Below are 16,810 nucleotides of genomic sequence, written 5' to 3' on the forward strand. Positions count from 1 at the left end.
AAGTTGAAAGTGTTTTGTTTTTTACTAAACCTAAGAGGAGTACAACGTATGAATGAACTTGAAATTTGAATAATATGTCAAATTGAGCTGCTTGTGAATAATATGTCAAAATTTTATTAACTAAAAAAGACCCTTCTAAACCTAAAATTTGATACTCCAACGTATGAATGAACTTGAACATGAACAAAACTTTCACAGTGCAAATTCAATGTACTTGAAATTCTAGAACATAAAGGTATTAAAACATAAAAGTTATAAATATTAGGAAATAATTAAATGACTGCTCCTAAATAATAGAGAACTAATTAAATGACTATTCCTAAATAGTAGGAAACTAATTAAATCTTTATTCCTAAATATAGGAAAATAATTAAATAATATTTATAACTATTAGGAAAATAATTGAAAGACTATTTTGTCAAGTATGAACTTTATTTTAAAAGGGTAAAAAAGTCGAATGACATTTCGCTGAGGGTCTTTATATTTTTAATATAATATAGATAGAAGATAGATATATATGAGTTTTACTAATATTTTAAAATAGATATTTTCGGATTTTCCAAAAATGAATATGCTCCGAGGAAAAGGAGAAACAAAGGGGAAAAGAAAAATGAAAAAAAGTCCATGTAAAAATTTGTCATTGTATTGTAACTTCAATTCAAAGCATCATCTACACATGATTTTCCCTACCTTCGTCCCATTTTCTTCTTCTTCTTCTTCGTCTTCTTCTTACAGAGGTTGTGCTGTGACATTAGCAAAACCTCTACGCACTTTCTCTCTCTTTCGATCTCCCTTTCGTCTGTTTTCTGGCACTTTCCACTTAGCTGAGTAGCTAGTGGATCTTTAGGATAATTCATACACAATTCTCTGATTTATTCCCTTTTCAGCTAAGTTCCGCATTCATCTGTTAAAATGGTAAGTCCATTAATTTCAGTATTTCCTTAATGCTTTCGCATTACGTTACAACTTAGATCTGATCCAAATCTGATTTGATTTAATGGCGGCAACGGATCACTGTATCGAGAACTACATTTGTGTCCCATTAGTCACGTGACTTGGCTAATTCCTCGACTATAATTTGAATGTCAGGTTGACGAATTATTTGAGATCTGGTACTTTGTTGTTTACTAACTTAATTTCACTCCCTTTCTGTGTTTTTTTTTTCCAATCTCGAATTTGCAATGGCACAGCCTCTAAGGTTGGAGATTAAGGTACTATACTTTATTCAAATTCAATAAATTACCGGTTGTTTATATTTTTGCTTACATTTTTGTATTATCGATACATACTGTGATGACTGTGGTAATTTGATCAGAGGAAACTTGCTCAAAGATCAGAAAGGGTAAAGGCCGTGGATCTACATCCTACGGAGCCATGGTAATTGAATTTTTGTTTACCAAACATTCTAATTTATTTATTTTTTATTTTTTCAGTTTTAATGCCTATGCTTGCTAAGTAGTTTCTAATGTTGTATTGTAGATTGACATATTCTTAGGAAAAAGTAAAATTACAAAGTTTATGTTGTTCTTGGGGAGGATTTTTTTTTTTTTTTGGGTTTTGGGGGTTTTGGGTGGGTGGGGGGTTTAGTAGGACGTTGATGTCATTACTTAAAGCAATTTGTTTTGATTCGGGGTGCCATGCCGTTTAGTTTACCTTTTCACTATAAGTCTAGTTCTTGTGGCTCATTCATGCTATGTCTGCTCACAGGATACTGGCAAGTTTATATTCGGGGACTCTTTGCATCTGGAACTACCAGACTCAGGTATAGGAGATTACTTCCAAACTTGCGTTGCTTCCTATTTAATTTGAATTCTTGAATCTTGTGAAAGATGTATGATATCATTACTTGTAAAAGTTTGCTTAATTAGAAGGTACTATACATGAAATGGATGAGAGGGAGCAGCTTTTATGGTCTTGGGCCAATCGTCATAAAAGTTCACTTAACCCCAAACTAGAAAGTGCATTAGATGAAATGGATGTGAGGGAGCAGTTTTTATGGTCGTAGCTGATTTTCATATGTCAAGATTAACATATTGGGGGGGGGGGGGGATTGGGCTTAAAGGGCTCTTTTCCTGGTGTCTGGCCATGCAAAGATGAATAAGTCCTTGAGCCAGAACATTTGATTATTATGATCTTGTTGGTGTTGATTCGTCAAGGAGTGGTTGATGATGCTTGCGAAGCAGATCAATTTATGCTGGTAGCTTCAGGTCTGATCATGTGAAGATGTCAGTATGCAAATATCCAACAATTTGTACCTAAAGACAAGTTGATAGTTGTAGCTCCCAAATTTGTTGGTTATTTTGAAAAATCCAAGATTACTATTGAGCTCATCATTTGATTTGCCCTGTATGTAGGCATGTCTTTCGTTTTCTTATGGCGTACCATTTCCTCTTATTTGCGCTTGTCCTTTGGGATAATATCTAACATAGCCACATTTTAGGAGCTGTTAATTATACCTGTAAAATTGGTAGCCAGAACTGCCCGTAATAGTAATTTTCCACCACTGATATCCTTATATTACAGTAGCTTCAAGTCAATATCAGTAGTATCTCTACATATTAGCATACCATTTAGTCATATGAGACACAGCTCTTCTTCACTATGTGCAAATCTACTTCTTAGTTTAGTATGAAAAAGCAATTGTATTAGCATTACCCTAAGTCCTAATAGAGCAGAAGTTACATTGTAATAGCTTTATTGATAAAATGCTGATGCGTGATTCGTTATTTACTGCAGACAATGGCACAATCTTTCGAAGTCACTGAATTACCAGGTCCGTTAATAGAATCAAAATGGTACTTTTGGTTGGTTAGGGTGTGCATAAGCAACCTTTTACTGTAACAAAGTTTTGCATTTCTTTTTAACACCTCAATTATTCTTTACAGTTAGATCAGCGAAATTTATAGCACGCAAGCAGTGGATTGTTGCTGGTGCCGATGACATGTTTATTCGTGTATACAATTATAATACCATGGATAAGGTCAAAGTATTTGAGGCGCACACAGATTATATTAGGTGTGTGGCTGTTCACCCTACTCTACCATATGTGCTGTCATCATCTGACGACATGCTTATAAAGCTCTGGGACTGGGAGAAGGGATGGTTATGCACTCAAATTTTTGAGGGTCATTCCCATTATGTGATGCAAGTCACATTTAATCCTAAAGACACCAATACTTTTGCTAGTGCATCTCTTGATCGGACTATAAAGGTAACCTTTTTTCTTCTTCCTCTCGTCCCCTTCCTCCTGGGATAAATATAAATACATCATATATGTTATTCACCTATGTGACATTTGGGCTGGAAATTCTTGGCTTCTAGATTTGGAACCTTGGCTCTCCTGATCCTAACTTCACGCTGGATGCCCATTTGAAAGGGGTTAATTGTGTTGACTATTTCACTGGTGGTGATAAACCATATCTAATTACTGGTTCCGATGATCATACTGCTAAGGTTTGCTTCGATAACCTATTTCTATGTTCTGTTGTTGATAGTACCCATATAAAAACTGAATTATATGCTCTGGATCACGGAACAGGTCTGGGACTATCAGACGAAAAGTTGTGTCCAGACTCTTGAAGGTCACACACACAACGTCTCTGCTGTATGTTTTCATCCAGATCTTCCTATTATAATCACGGGGTCAGAAGATGGTACTGTTCGTATATGGCATGCAACTACTTACAGGTAATACTCAGAATTACTTATTCATTGCAGCTTATGTCTAGTTTTTATTTACCATTAGATAAGATGGTTCATGTTTTGACACACTTCTTACTTTCCAATACATTGTTTCCTTAATTTAATAGACACCAATTATGCGGATAAACGCATATGTTAGCATAATTTGTAAAGGGTTTCTTTTGTTAGTTGCATAAATCAGTCAATGTGAATTCTTTGATTGATTTACAGTGATGACCTATGTAAAGTTATTGATGGGTAAACAGCACATGCTTTACCTTTTTTTTCCCCATCAAGCTCTGCCATCGCTTTGTCGAGAGATACATTTTTTATAGTGGCACAATGTGTTCCCACTGTTGAAATATTGCCTCTTGTAAAAAAAAAGGGGGGGGATTCAAGGGTACACACTACTCCCTTAGTTCAAATTGTATGTCCATTTCCATTTTAATTTTATATGCAAATGTGTCCCTTTTTCTCAAAAGAATCTCTTTGCAACAGATAACATGACACAAGTTACAGAATTATGTCTATTTTCTCTTTTTAATTCCTAATAAGAAAACATTGTACTTACTCTCATATTTCCTCTTCAAATCTCATCTTAGGTAAAACATAGGAATGTAATTTGGGGTTTTGACATTGTGGGATGAATATATCCTCATTGAACTTTTTGCATCAAGTTGCATGAATATCATCCATACATGCTGCTGGAGATAATTGATACGAGCACTTAGTTTTTGAAGTCCTCTTTTGCATTAGAGATGAACTATTTTTATTGTTTGTTCATATTAATGGGCTAAACATCTAACATGGTTGAGGCTCTATAGTGCTATTTTAGTGGTTCGTTTTGCTTTTCATTTTTCCTTCTGAGATCAAACTAATCAATTAACCCTTGAAAACTGATGATTTTCTAGAATTCTTTTTCAAAAGATGAACTTATCTGTTGGAAAAACTTTTTACCGCTTAAAAAGCAGTGCATCTCGTCTTTTGGTGACTTTCATTTTCGAAAATGGTTATCACTCACTCTTTGTGTGCACCCTTCTGGTTCTAGTTCTAGTTCTGATTCCTTGTATTCTTTTTTAGGTCTTAGGGTTTTAGTTCTTGATCTTTTTGTTCACCTTCATTTTCTGGCAGACTCTACAGAGTGTTGAATTATTTCTGATAAAAACTGATACATTTCTGTAGTTTTACCTAAGATAAACTGATGAAATATATCCTTCACATGTGTAAACACTCCTCTGGTTCTGACTCCTTGTATTCTCTTGTAAATCTTGGGCCTTATTTCTTGATTTTTTCTTTTCATTTGTATTTCATGCAGACTTGAGAACACGTTGAATTATGGACTTGAAAGAGTTTGGGCTATTGGCTACATGAAAGGTTCAAGAAGGTGAGTTTCTATAATTGATTTATAGCTATAATTTTGTTCTGTTTTGACGTCAACCAGTTTAGTCTCCACATTTACTTTGCTTTTCAATTATTTATATTCTTTCTACCTAGCATTTTTTTTTGTTTTTTAAAGGTCAATGTTAGGGACTTGTGAGATTAACAAATACAAAATATGTGAAATTTAGGAAAATATATGAGCTAAGAAGTAGATCAGGATTTCATCTTCTGCTTAGTGCTTTCTATTTGCATTCATTCAGATAACTGCAGTTATGATTCATATGCTAAATATACAGGGTTGTAATTGGCTATGATGAGGGAACCATTATGGTAAAACTTGGTCGAGAGGTACCTGTTGTTAGCATGGATAATAGTGGAAAAGTCATATGGGCTAAGCACAATGAGATTCAAACTGTTAACATCAAGAGTGTGGGGGCAGATTACGAGGTATGACATGAAATTGCCTCTATGTTTGCTTGCCTGACTCAAATTACTGCTGAATATTGTTTTATGGTCACCTGACTCAATTGCTACTGAATTTATTTTATGGACTGTTTGTTTGCTTTACTTCAGGTTACTGAGGGAGAACGATTGCCTTTGGCTGTCAAGGAATTGGGAACCTGTGACCTATACCCACAAGTGAGTCAGATTCGCTGCTGAAACCAAGCATTTTAGTGTAATCTTGTATAACCTGTTTTGCAACAGCGAATTGGATCTCGTTCAATAGTTCAATGGTTATTCATGTGATCATCCTGTTTGGGTCTCATATACTGTAATGCTTGTCCTATTAAAAGACTCTTACTCTTTCCGTCAAAAGAGCAATTCATATACTCTTAGTCTGATTGCTGATCTTGCTTTATTCAGTGTCTAGATTTTCATGATGGAATGCCATTTTGTATTAGTTATGCTTATCCAGAAAGATATGGTCTCTGTACCTGGTTCTTTGCTTTCCTTATGTCCTTAAAGATGTGTTGTTTCATTAGTTTTGTAATCATCTTCTCATGGTTTAAAGGGGTATGCTAGAATGTACTAGTTGCAATTTCTATCTGCCCTCTTAAGTTTAGAGGATATAGTCACCAGTGGTCACTTCCTGTTGATCTCATTCTATTTCCCCTTGTTCACAGAGTTTAAAGCATAATCCAAACGGAAGGTTTGTCGTTGTTTGTGGAGACGGAGAGTACATCATATATACTGCTCTGGCCTGGAGAAATAGGTCATTTGGCCAAGCCCTGGAAATTGTTTGGTCTTCTGATGGAGAATATGCTGTGAGAGAAAGTACTTCAAGGATTAAGATTTTCAGCAAAAATTTCCAGGTTCATGATTGTCCTCCTAACGCCTCCCGCCCAAATTAAATTTCTTTTGTGCATCACATTGCCTATTACTGATCTAATGATACATTACTTTAAATAATGTACTCCAATTAGATGCTAACCCCTCTCTCCCTCAATCTCCTTCTCTTTCTCCTATTCCAAACCCTGTTTTTAGTGAACCCCTTGCTTCTTTGAGGGCCTGACAAGTAAATTTAAGTTCATGTGCATGCGATAAGTTGTAGCTCTGTAAAATGCATTTAGCTTCTCTTTGTCCTGAAACTGAAGGGTGCATTGGGACTTGGGTTATAGTTTCTTTTATTCACCATCTGGCCTAAAAGTGATTATGTTGATGTCTCCAGGAGAAGAAGAGCATCCGGCCCACTTTCTCTGCTGAGCACATCTATGGGGGTACTTTATTGGCAATGTGCTCAAATGATTTCATTTGTTTCTACGATTGGACTGAGTGCAGGTTGATACGAAGAATTGATGTTAATGTCAAAGTAAGATATATAAGCTTGACTTCTATATGTACTAGGGTGATCCTTTTACTCTTTTAACGGTTGTTACAATGTCATTTGCATTTTCTGCTTCAACTACTTCAGAACCTCTATTGGGCTGACAGTGGTGATCTGGTGGCTATTGCAAGTGATTCTTCATTTTACATACTTAAATACAATGTGAGAGCTCCCTTTCAGCAATTTTTGAATTATTTTCTTTTCTTTTCTTTGTGAACTATTTTTCTGATCGTACCTTTGATATTAAACCTGCAGCGCGATATTGTTTCTGCACATTTAGATAGTGGAAGATCTGTAGATGACCAAGGTGTTGAAGAAGCTTTTGAACTTCTTTATGAGATAAATGAACGGGTCAGGACTGGAATTTGGGTTGGAGATTGTTTCATTTACAATAATTCTTCTTCGAGGCTGAACTACTGTGTAGGCGGTGAGGTAAGAAAGTTCATTCACGCAGTTTTGCTCACCTATTTGTTTGCCGAATGTCTCTTCTCATACAGATGAGTAACAGTGTGTTCTATAATCTGTAGGTTACCACAATGTTTCACTTAGACCGACCTATGTACTTGCTGGGATATCTTGCTAATCAAAGTAGGGTTTTCCTGGTTGACAAAGAGTTCAAGTGAGTATGCTTGTGGCAACTTTTCTATATGGTTCTGGAACTTATTTCAGTTATGATTCTTTGACACATGAGCCCATTGGCTTTCCATTACAGTGTTGTGGGATATACTTTACTGCTCAGCTTGATCGAGTACAAGACACTTGTGATGCGTGATGACTGGGACAGAGCAAATGAGGTCTTGCCATCAATTCCGAAGGAGCATCATAATAGGTACATCTTTACTCTTCTTGAAATAAGCTTGCTTTTCTGGGAACATGACGAATAAATAGCGCTTGATTGCAATTTTTCCTCTCATCTTTCAACATTGTTGCAGAATGTGATGAACTCGGGGTTCAAAAATACAAACTTCATTTTTGTGTAGTTTATGATGTAAATTATTTCCTTAATAGACAAATTATTTAGTACTGGAAACCAAATGGTGCGCGATGGATATTGAGGATTCATATAGCCGAGTGCATCTAGTTTCTGATAGAGGCGCAATTGTAGTATTGATATAAAATTGTTTATTATCCTTGGGTTGTGACACACTGCTAGGGTTGTATTCTGGCTGCTAAGCTATGTGATTGAATGCCATTCATATCTCTTATTAAGCCCATGATCTGAGAGCACTGGCGTATGCATTAATATGTTGTAGGCGGCAGTCTGTTTGCTGCACAACTTGGGGGTGGGGGATTTACTTCTTTGTCATATATGATGGGATTCATCAAGGTTCCTAAGTTGTGATCAAATGTTCCCTATAGTGTTGCTCGTTTCTTGGAATCACGAGGAATGATTTCGGAAGCATTGGAAGTTGCAACTGACCCTGACTACAGATTTGAACTTGCCATACAGTTGGGTAAATTAGAGATTGCGAAGGTAAGGGCTCCTAACTCGTGAAAGTGTGTGGTTTGGCCTCTTCTCTCTTCCTTTGTACTTACTTATGTGAAAAAAACCATATGTTGTTTAAGTATGGGCTTGTGCCCCTTCTTGTTTGCAGGAAATTGCTGTAATAGCGCAGAGTGAATCCAAATGGAAGCAGTTGGGTGATCTAGCAATGTCTGCTGGAATGGTAACTGATGCTTACAGCCACTTGAGCCCCCCTTTTTTGGGAAAACAAATTCTGAGAAAGGAGAATAAAAACCACTTGAATTTCCAAAAACAAGTAAATGTACGAGGTTTTACAAATGGCCAGTGTTTAAGCTCCTTAATTTTTATAGGAACTTCCAAGTCAGTTTTCTGAAAGTTTCTTTTGCTGAAAACTCCTGACCTATACCCATTTTTCTGCTGGGAAAAATCTTCAGTTAAAGTACATCTGTGAAAGTTTTGCCAATATTTCTCTTTCTAATTGAGTGGTAAAGGGTGTTTGTGGTTTGATTTGTGCTGCCTCCTAGTCATTCTTCTTCTGTAAAATGCATGTGTTCTTTTTACTTGGATTCTGTTCTCTTTACATGGATTCTTTGCCTACGTTGCAATTTTTATATCTTGCAGCTGGAGATGGCAGAGGAATGTTTGAAGCATGCAAATGACTTGAGTGGTTTACTGCTGCTTTATTCTTCATTAGGAGATGCTGAAGGAATAACTAAACTAGCATCTTTTGCCAAAGAGCATGGGAAAAACAATGTTGCATTTCTTTGCCTGTTCCTCTTGGGTAAAGTGGATGAGTGCGTTCAGCTGTTGGTTGACAGGTATTTAATTTTCATTTAAGATCCTTTTATATTGGTTAGCGATCACCCCCAAGGTACCCTATTGAAAATTTGCAGCCGTTGGCAAGTAAAGTGTACCAAGAGTTCAACTATCATCCCATGTGGAGCTAGATCATTTATGATTAAGTCCTAGGTTTATTACAATTATTGCTGATTCAAAAAACCACTTAAGGTGGTTATGGATTAAACTAATTATTTCTAATTTAAACAATTAAATTTTGCAACTGGAACTGACACATTTTGTTAAAAGTTAATAGGTAAAGCTTTCCTACTTGATTGCCTTGGGTTTCAATTATTAGCTTGGAGACATTACTTACTCATGTAAATGTTCCAGTCATATGCAAGTCTACCCTAATTTAAGCTATCAAGCTATATCCCTATGCTAGTAGACTAATTTTGATATATTGGTCTCAAGCTTATTGAATTAGCTATGTGGGGTGAAAGGATATCCTGTTTCTCAATCACAAGTTAACTTAATTAAATCAATTAATTAGCTAATCCCACACTATTCAGTCTGCCTTATTGTCGAATTACATTTCCAACCAATTCATACTAATATGGGATTCTATTTGTTGGCCAGACTAGTAGGAGCGGTACAAACCAAGATAAATAAAATCTACCTTAGAATGACCAAGAATCAATTTGTATTTAGCATCGTAAGAGTCATCATAACCTTGGATAGTGATTTAGTTACAACCCATGAAAAGCATCAACGCAAAGTCAAAGATAGGGCGGATACAAGCCATCGAAATGACTGTAAAGAATAAATTTGGAAAAACTCTAAACTTGCGGCGTGGTTATACCAAAACTTAGTGTTGCTTTTAAGAAAGCTCTCCGAAATGTGTTCTCCAGCCAATCATAGGTTAGAAACCCAGAAGACGACTATTTATAGGTTTGGATCCAAAAACACAAAAGACCATGCGGCCCTGGAAGAGATTTGCCACAAAATCTCAAAGGACTGCGGTTGCTGGGTAGTGACTGCGGTCGAGCTATCGAGCTTTCAAAATTTCATCCAAAACTGTGTAGACCAGGGTCACAGTCTGCCCAAAATCTTCTCGACCCCATCGAGATTTCAATGTTGTTTCTCCCTGCTTTCTTAATCTCCTTGGACCACAATCATGGTGCATATTGCCTGCGGTCGTGGGTCTTGTGAGTTCTTCTTCTCCCTCTTTTTCTTCTTTTGAAGGGGTTTTTACTTTGTTTCCCTTTCATTGCACTGCTATACATCAATGACATCATTAAGTGATTAGCAAGTAATATGATCCAAGAATCACTCATGAACAAGCTTAAATGGCGGGAAGTTGATATAATTAAGTATATGAAGTAGCCACATATCAGTTTGTTGTCAAAACTGGAATGATATTCTGTATTGCAATTTCTTTGTAGCAATCGGATACCTGAGGCTGCATTTATGGCAAGATCTTATCTTCCAAGTAAGGTGTCTGAAATAGTTGCTATTTGGAAGAAGGACCTCAATAAGGTCAGTGATATTCTGTTTCGAGCGTGCATTTAGATTTACATGTATTGTTAAATAATTAAAAATCCGCCAGAGCTGCCAATTCTCTAGCTCAGAGCTTCTCTTTGTTTTCTGACGTTACCTCAGTTTTAAATCTCTCCTCTTTTTCTTTTTTAAAAATAAGGAAATTGCTTCAGTTTTGTGTTGGGGGGATCATTCTTTTTGACAATTAAGTTAATGGTGCAAAGAAACTTTGGAGCTCTTTGAGCTGATACTCTTTGTCTGCTATAGACATCAAAATAAATATTGTTGGATAATAACGTTGTGTTTTATTTTCCATGTTCTGCTTGCATTTATATGTAATTTCTGTGAAATAGCCACAAGAAATATTTTTGATGACTTTCCTGAGAGGCCAATGGTGGCACGAGAACACCCTGTGTTAGATACATACATCCTTTTTAACTTTAAGATGTGAAATTGAGTGCAAGTTAAAAAAACAGCAGGCTAAGGTTCTTAGTCATTTATGCTAATAGCATATTTGGGCTTCCTTCAGGATAGCAGTCTGCTGAATTATCTGCGACTATATAGCTGGAGTCCTTGTCATATTTTGAACATAGTTTTCTGCATGATTTCCGCTTGGTAGGTTAACCAGAAAGCAGCAGAAGCTTTGGCTGATCCTGAAGAATATCCCAACCTGTTTGAGCACTGGCAAATTGCACATGCTGTTGAAGCTAGAGTCGCCGAGGAGAGGTGTAAATAGATAGCTCTTCCCCCTTTGCGTGGTCTTTTGTAGCTCGCATGCTGGTGGCTCTTTGAAAATGTTAATGCTTTGGTCAGACCTGCTAATGTTTATGAGTGCTTGAGCCTCTTTTTGAACACATTTTACATCTCTTTTTCTATTTGTGCTCCTTTCCTCTTATTGTTTAGAGTATAAGCACAACAGGGTTGTGTTCTAAATAAAAAGAATGGATGGGCATTTTTAACACTAGAGTGGACTGGTTCCCAGTTATGAGCCTAACTGAAAATGAAATTGTTAAATTGCACACAATTTCATTTTGAAAATTTTGCACCAACATGGTTATTTTTCTAATTTTTCTGTAGGGGTGTGTACCCACCAGCAGCAGATTATGGAAATTTTGCTGATAGACCAGCTACCAACCTTGTAGAAGCTTTCAGCAACATGAGAATGGATGAAGAACCCCTTGAAAATGGAGATATGGAGCATGAGGTATAAGATGGACATGTTTCTATTTGTCTCTTACGAGGATTCATTTACTATATGCGATCTTTTTGATAGAAGAAAGAAGTAAAAAGCACAGTTTGCATTTACAGCATTTTTTTATAGGAAGCTGAGAATTAACTAGTGTGTCATACTATTTTGTATTTCAAACATCTAAAGATATTCCTACACTCGAGGGTAGTTGATAGCTTTCATACAAGCAGCTTATACGACTAATCGTTGTTGGTAAATGCTAAGTGTAAAATGATTTTCTGCCTTGTTTAAACTCTCCAGGTTGTGGAACAGAATGGTGATGAGGTGCAAGAACATGAGCAAGATGACAATCAACAAGAGAGCCAAGAAGATGCTGTTGTGGTTGATGCTGACTCTACTGATGGTGCAGTACTCGTCAATGGAAACGAGGTTGACGAAGAGTGGGGTACGAATACTGAAGGAAAACCGTCAGCCTAAAAGCAATTGGTTGGGCCGGTGTAAAAATCCTAATTTTGTTGCTGGTGATTAATTGAATTTCTATTAGCTGCTGCATTCGGCTCCCATACCTTCCAAATTCTTCTCTTTTTTCTTTTATGCCTCCTTGTTTTAGTTAATCTTAACTGCTTGAAGCAATTTAAACAATCACCCTCACTCCCTAATAAAGCATGTTTTCTTTGTTTTCGTTAATCTTGACTGCTTGAAGCAATTTAAACAATCGCCCTTCCTTCGAGAAAGCATATTGCCAATACTAAAAAAATACTAAACAATTTTGGAGTCTTCTCTTCTTCATGTCAGGAAGTTTAAGAATGTCTTTCAAGCTTTTAAGGTGCTGCAAGCAGTAGTAGTCCATTTTCATTATTTAAGTTGAAATGTTGCTATAAGTAAAAATTCCAGCACTGGCTAATATTTTTCAGCTTTAGCATTTGGCATTCATTTGTTTCTTGGCATAAGTTTGACAGTTCACTTCTTCAACCTGTTTTCCTTCTCAGATTGTCCCTATTTGTGCCTTTTGTTTTGAACTAACTTTAAATTTATGTCACTTTTCTCTCATTCTTTTGCTTTTCTTCTTTTTGCAGTGCTTACACCACGTCACTAGGTTCAGTGAAGAGAGTTGGTTCCAGCTGTATGTAATCCATTCCTACTGTGAGAATTGAATTTTCTGCATCAAGTGTAATTTCATGCAAGTCATGTCTGATAAAAAGTTCTTATCTATGTGTCTTCTTGATTGGGGTGCTTCAAGTCACATCTAGTTTTCCATTTCTATTGTGTTAAATACACATCATTTCATCTACTTGACTGGTGCCTATGTAGATTCGGTACGTCTAAATCTTGTTGTTCTACCTTCTTGAGCTATACGCAAGAAAAATTGGAGAAACCATGTCTTTTTTTCTAGAATTTGGACAGTCTTGTGATTCATGTGTGCGTAACCAGAAATTGTGCTACTTATATTCTGGGAAGTGTGGTGTGTGCCATCTGGAAAGATAGAATAATTGTGTTCTGCAGTTTTTCACTTGCATGATAAAAGTCAATTATTTGATTACACTTATACTATATTTCACCTGATTCTGGATGTGATAAAGCAGATGATGACCTTATGGGCAAGTTCCAGTCACAATGAGCAATGAGTGTTTGACTTCTTGTCTGTGTTTAGCTGGTTAAGATAGAATTCTTTTTTTCTTTTGACTACATGATATGCATTGCTGTGGTCCAGTGCCAATTACAACTTGTAGAAGTTCTGCCAAAAAAGCATGCATTCCGTGGCCGCTTGACCGAAATTTTAACTTTTCATTCCAGGTTCTCAACGTATTGCCCAATTGGCACGATGAAGGGACTGGATGTCTGTTTTGAGTGGTGTGATTTTGTAGCAACAGGTTTTGGTGGCATTTTGTAGAAAACATTTGTACCAGCTCGGTTATTAGCATAGTTTTATACTCTTCTATTCTTTACGAGGCATACAATTCTTTAACTCGTCAAAATTCGTTCATGCCACTGTGAATGTAGAGGAAACACTTATATCATAATTCATATATATGGAAGTGGAAATACTGCGGAAGTGTTCTAAGTTCATATCTTGGACCGTATTTCTCTATGATTGTCCAACATACCCTTGTTCCGTTCGTCAAAGATCTGCGTTTTCATTTACTTCTGCCAACATTAAGGGAAGACTTTTTTGTCTCAGTGATGAACTATTATGGTTTGTGGATCTTACGTGTTTGGTCTGAATGCTAATAAATACTGTACTAAAGAAGAATTATATGAGAGGCTATCAGGCTGATATGCTTCGAACCTGAAGACATGTATAAATAGGTGATACACGAGTATTAGGCAACTTTTTATACTATTTGCCTATTCATTTATGACATGTTTCCCGGTAAAGGAGGTGGTTTATTGGAGAGAGATTTAAATTGGGCTACATTGACACCTCTATTCGTGGCATAATTCTATGCCAAAACTTTGGTTGGAGGATTAAAAGGAGGTAAAAATAGCACGGATTAACCAGTTTTCGGACTGGTAATTTAAAAATAGCTACCGTTTGCAAAGTCATTGAAAAATAACTACTATTTTGTTACAATACAGACCGATCCAACATAATATACTGGAGATTGGTGCATCTGTGTATGAACTTCCAGCATATTATGTTGGACCGGTATATTATACTGGAACTCCAGTATATTGTGTTGGAATATTTTTCGGATTTTAAATAGTATTTTCGTTCAGATTTATCTTTACATAAAAAATGGCTAAATTTCGATTACTTTTGAAATTGTGACTATTTTTCAATTACCACTTATAAATCTGACTATTTTTTAATTTCTCCGGAGACGTCTACGTACGCTTTCAAAGCTGTTCACACATATAGGGGGTAATGATTCAATATAACTCTCCAAAAAAAAAAAATTGAATAGAAAAAAATGATCATGCATAAATCTTTTTACACTTTTTCTTTCAAAGAGAGGGCGCCTATGTGAAAGGTGTGAATTGTAATCATTATACTGTAATTTCATTCTATTTTATTGACCAAATTTAAAATTTGAAGTATCTTTTAATTACTATTTTGAAAGTAGTAATTTATAAAAAAATTAAATAAATAGGTAAAATGAATAATATAAAAAACATTTCATATCCAAGTTGAATGCACGGTGCAATAAAGTAAAATATGCATTCTTTAATTAGTCGATAGGGTACTGTATATATGAATATCAACCGAAAATCTCAAATTAAAATTCAAATCACAACACGTACGGTCAATCCTTTCTATAACAACTTCGTTTGTTCTGATATTTTTTGGCTTTTATAGTGAATAGTTGTTATACACTTATAACAGCATTTGGCGTTTAAATATTTTTTGGCCGTTATAGATAAAAATTATTCAAATTATCAATTATTTTTCCTTTTCTAATATTACAAATAAAAAATATAAAAAATATTCAAATTTAAAATCTCAAAAAATATGCATATTTCACTAGTTAAATATTGAAGAAGCTAGTATATTATTAATAAATTCATAACTAAATGATAAAGATTTAAACTCTAAGGCACACATTTAAAGCTACTTAGAAAAATAAATTCTTTCAAGATTAATAGAAGACCTTTGTAATTGTAGCTTGTTTCTTAGATTTCATTCTCTTACTAGCGATATAACACATGAATTGACGAAGATTCGTCCCAAATTTTCAGCAAAAAGATGTCCAATAACTTTCACTTAAAGACAATCTAAGAGCTTAACAGTTAAATCATCTATTTAAATATTTTTTGGCATTTGTCCAATGGAAAAGATATCAGGTGCAAATCTTCAAATCTTATGTATTATGCAAAATAGAAATTTTGTGCAATAAAAAAGATTGTGTGCATATTTTTAGAATTATTATTAGTAACCTTAAAGATTCTATATGGTTGTTATATATATATTACTATTATTATTATAGAAGAGGCTAAGAGGGGAGCTTAGGGTCGTCCAGGTGAATTGACAAAAATACCCTTTGAATTTCACGCTTAATTTTGGACGGTATTGACGGGGGTATTTTGGGAAATTAGGGTATCTTATGGTTTCAGTGCTCTAAGAATGTTGTACCATTTTGTTTTATGAATGTACGATCTACAACAGGACAAGAAAGCCATTACTACATTTGAACTTGTGCTTCTGTTCCGCAAAATTTTTCTACATGTGGGTCCCATTTACCTTTCACATTTGAGACCTCTCTGGTAGTCTGGTTTCCTTTGCATTAGTTTGAATTCTCCTATAAACTCATGGGCCCCATTACAGCTTTAATACTATATACCCGCTGCATGGTGTCTTTTTAAAGTGATCAAATTATTAATTTGTAAAAAAATTAACAAATTATTTTACAAATCTTTTACAATGATGTTCAATAATTTCAATTCTAAAGAGTCTTTATATGGTGATAGTAGCAAATGCTTGGTAAATAAAATTTTAGAAAAGAAATTAGAATATTAGATACATTTACCAGCCTATTATAAATATTATGTAAGATTATTTTTGTGCAAGCTTTCATAAATCAAAATGATCACTTAGTGAGAATAAGAAAAAACTTAAACTTTCTTGAACCGAAATATATTTCTTTCGGAGGGAAGTTGAGAAGGAATGTACAATTAGGAGTACAACATCAACGATATATCAGTGTAATCCCACAAAGTGAAATCTGAAAAAGGTAGGATGTATGCAGTTTTTACCTCTATTTTTGTGGGGTAAAGGTTATTTCAAGACAATTTTAAAAATCAAACTAGAGTGAAAAATTAAATCGAAACGATTTAAAGTTAAATTTCAAATATGAAATTTTAAAAACTTTTAAGTACCATTGGAAAAACTTACATGCACTATATTGGCCTATCAGCCTGTCCTTTTTTATATCAAATTGTCTAATCAACTTATCTTTACGACAACACACTATAAATATCATAAGATTTTTTCCATTAGTAGAATCACTTACCAAAA

General features: G+C 35.2%; 1 protein-coding gene across 22 annotated transcripts; it reads left to right on the forward strand.

Moving 5' to 3' along the window:
* The first annotated feature begins 636 nt into the window (after positions 1-636).
* Positions 637-13,923, forward strand: LOC107766461 (coatomer subunit beta'-1). 22 transcript variants are annotated; one of them, XR_012705132.1, is made up of 26 exons: positions 638-915; positions 1,191-1,211; positions 1,316-1,377; positions 1,708-1,762; positions 2,737-2,773; positions 2,886-3,211; positions 3,322-3,453; positions 3,539-3,687; positions 4,997-5,065; positions 5,358-5,508; positions 5,635-5,700; positions 6,186-6,374; positions 6,731-6,871; positions 6,974-7,048; positions 7,142-7,318; positions 7,414-7,505; positions 7,599-7,715; positions 8,246-8,360; positions 8,482-8,553; positions 8,973-9,169; positions 10,574-10,667; positions 11,287-11,393; positions 11,745-11,871; positions 12,157-12,377; positions 12,933-12,999; positions 13,651-13,923. XR_012705132.1 is itself a non-coding variant. In XM_016585265.2 (26 exons), exons 1-25 carry the CDS (start codon positions 913-915, stop codon positions 12,950-12,952), a joined length of 2,838 nt encoding a protein of 945 aa, XP_016440751.1. In that variant the 5' UTR covers positions 640-912; the 3' UTR covers positions 12,953-12,999; positions 13,651-13,923. The 22 variants fall into 22 exon arrangements, 5 of the variants coding, with proteins under 5 accessions (XP_075100487.1, XP_016440751.1, XP_016440744.1 ...); XR_012705131.1 differs by having other exon boundaries at positions 12,933-12,979; XR_001643704.2 differs by having other exon boundaries at positions 640-915; positions 8,482-8,652; positions 12,933-12,979.
* The last annotated feature ends 2,887 nt before the right edge of the window (positions 13,924-16,810 follow it).

The sequence above is a fragment of the Nicotiana tabacum genome, chromosome 22, assembly GCF_000715075.1.
Source record: "Nicotiana tabacum cultivar K326 chromosome 22, ASM71507v2, whole genome shotgun sequence".
Classification (NCBI taxonomy): Eukaryota; Viridiplantae; Streptophyta; class Magnoliopsida; order Solanales; family Solanaceae; genus Nicotiana; species Nicotiana tabacum.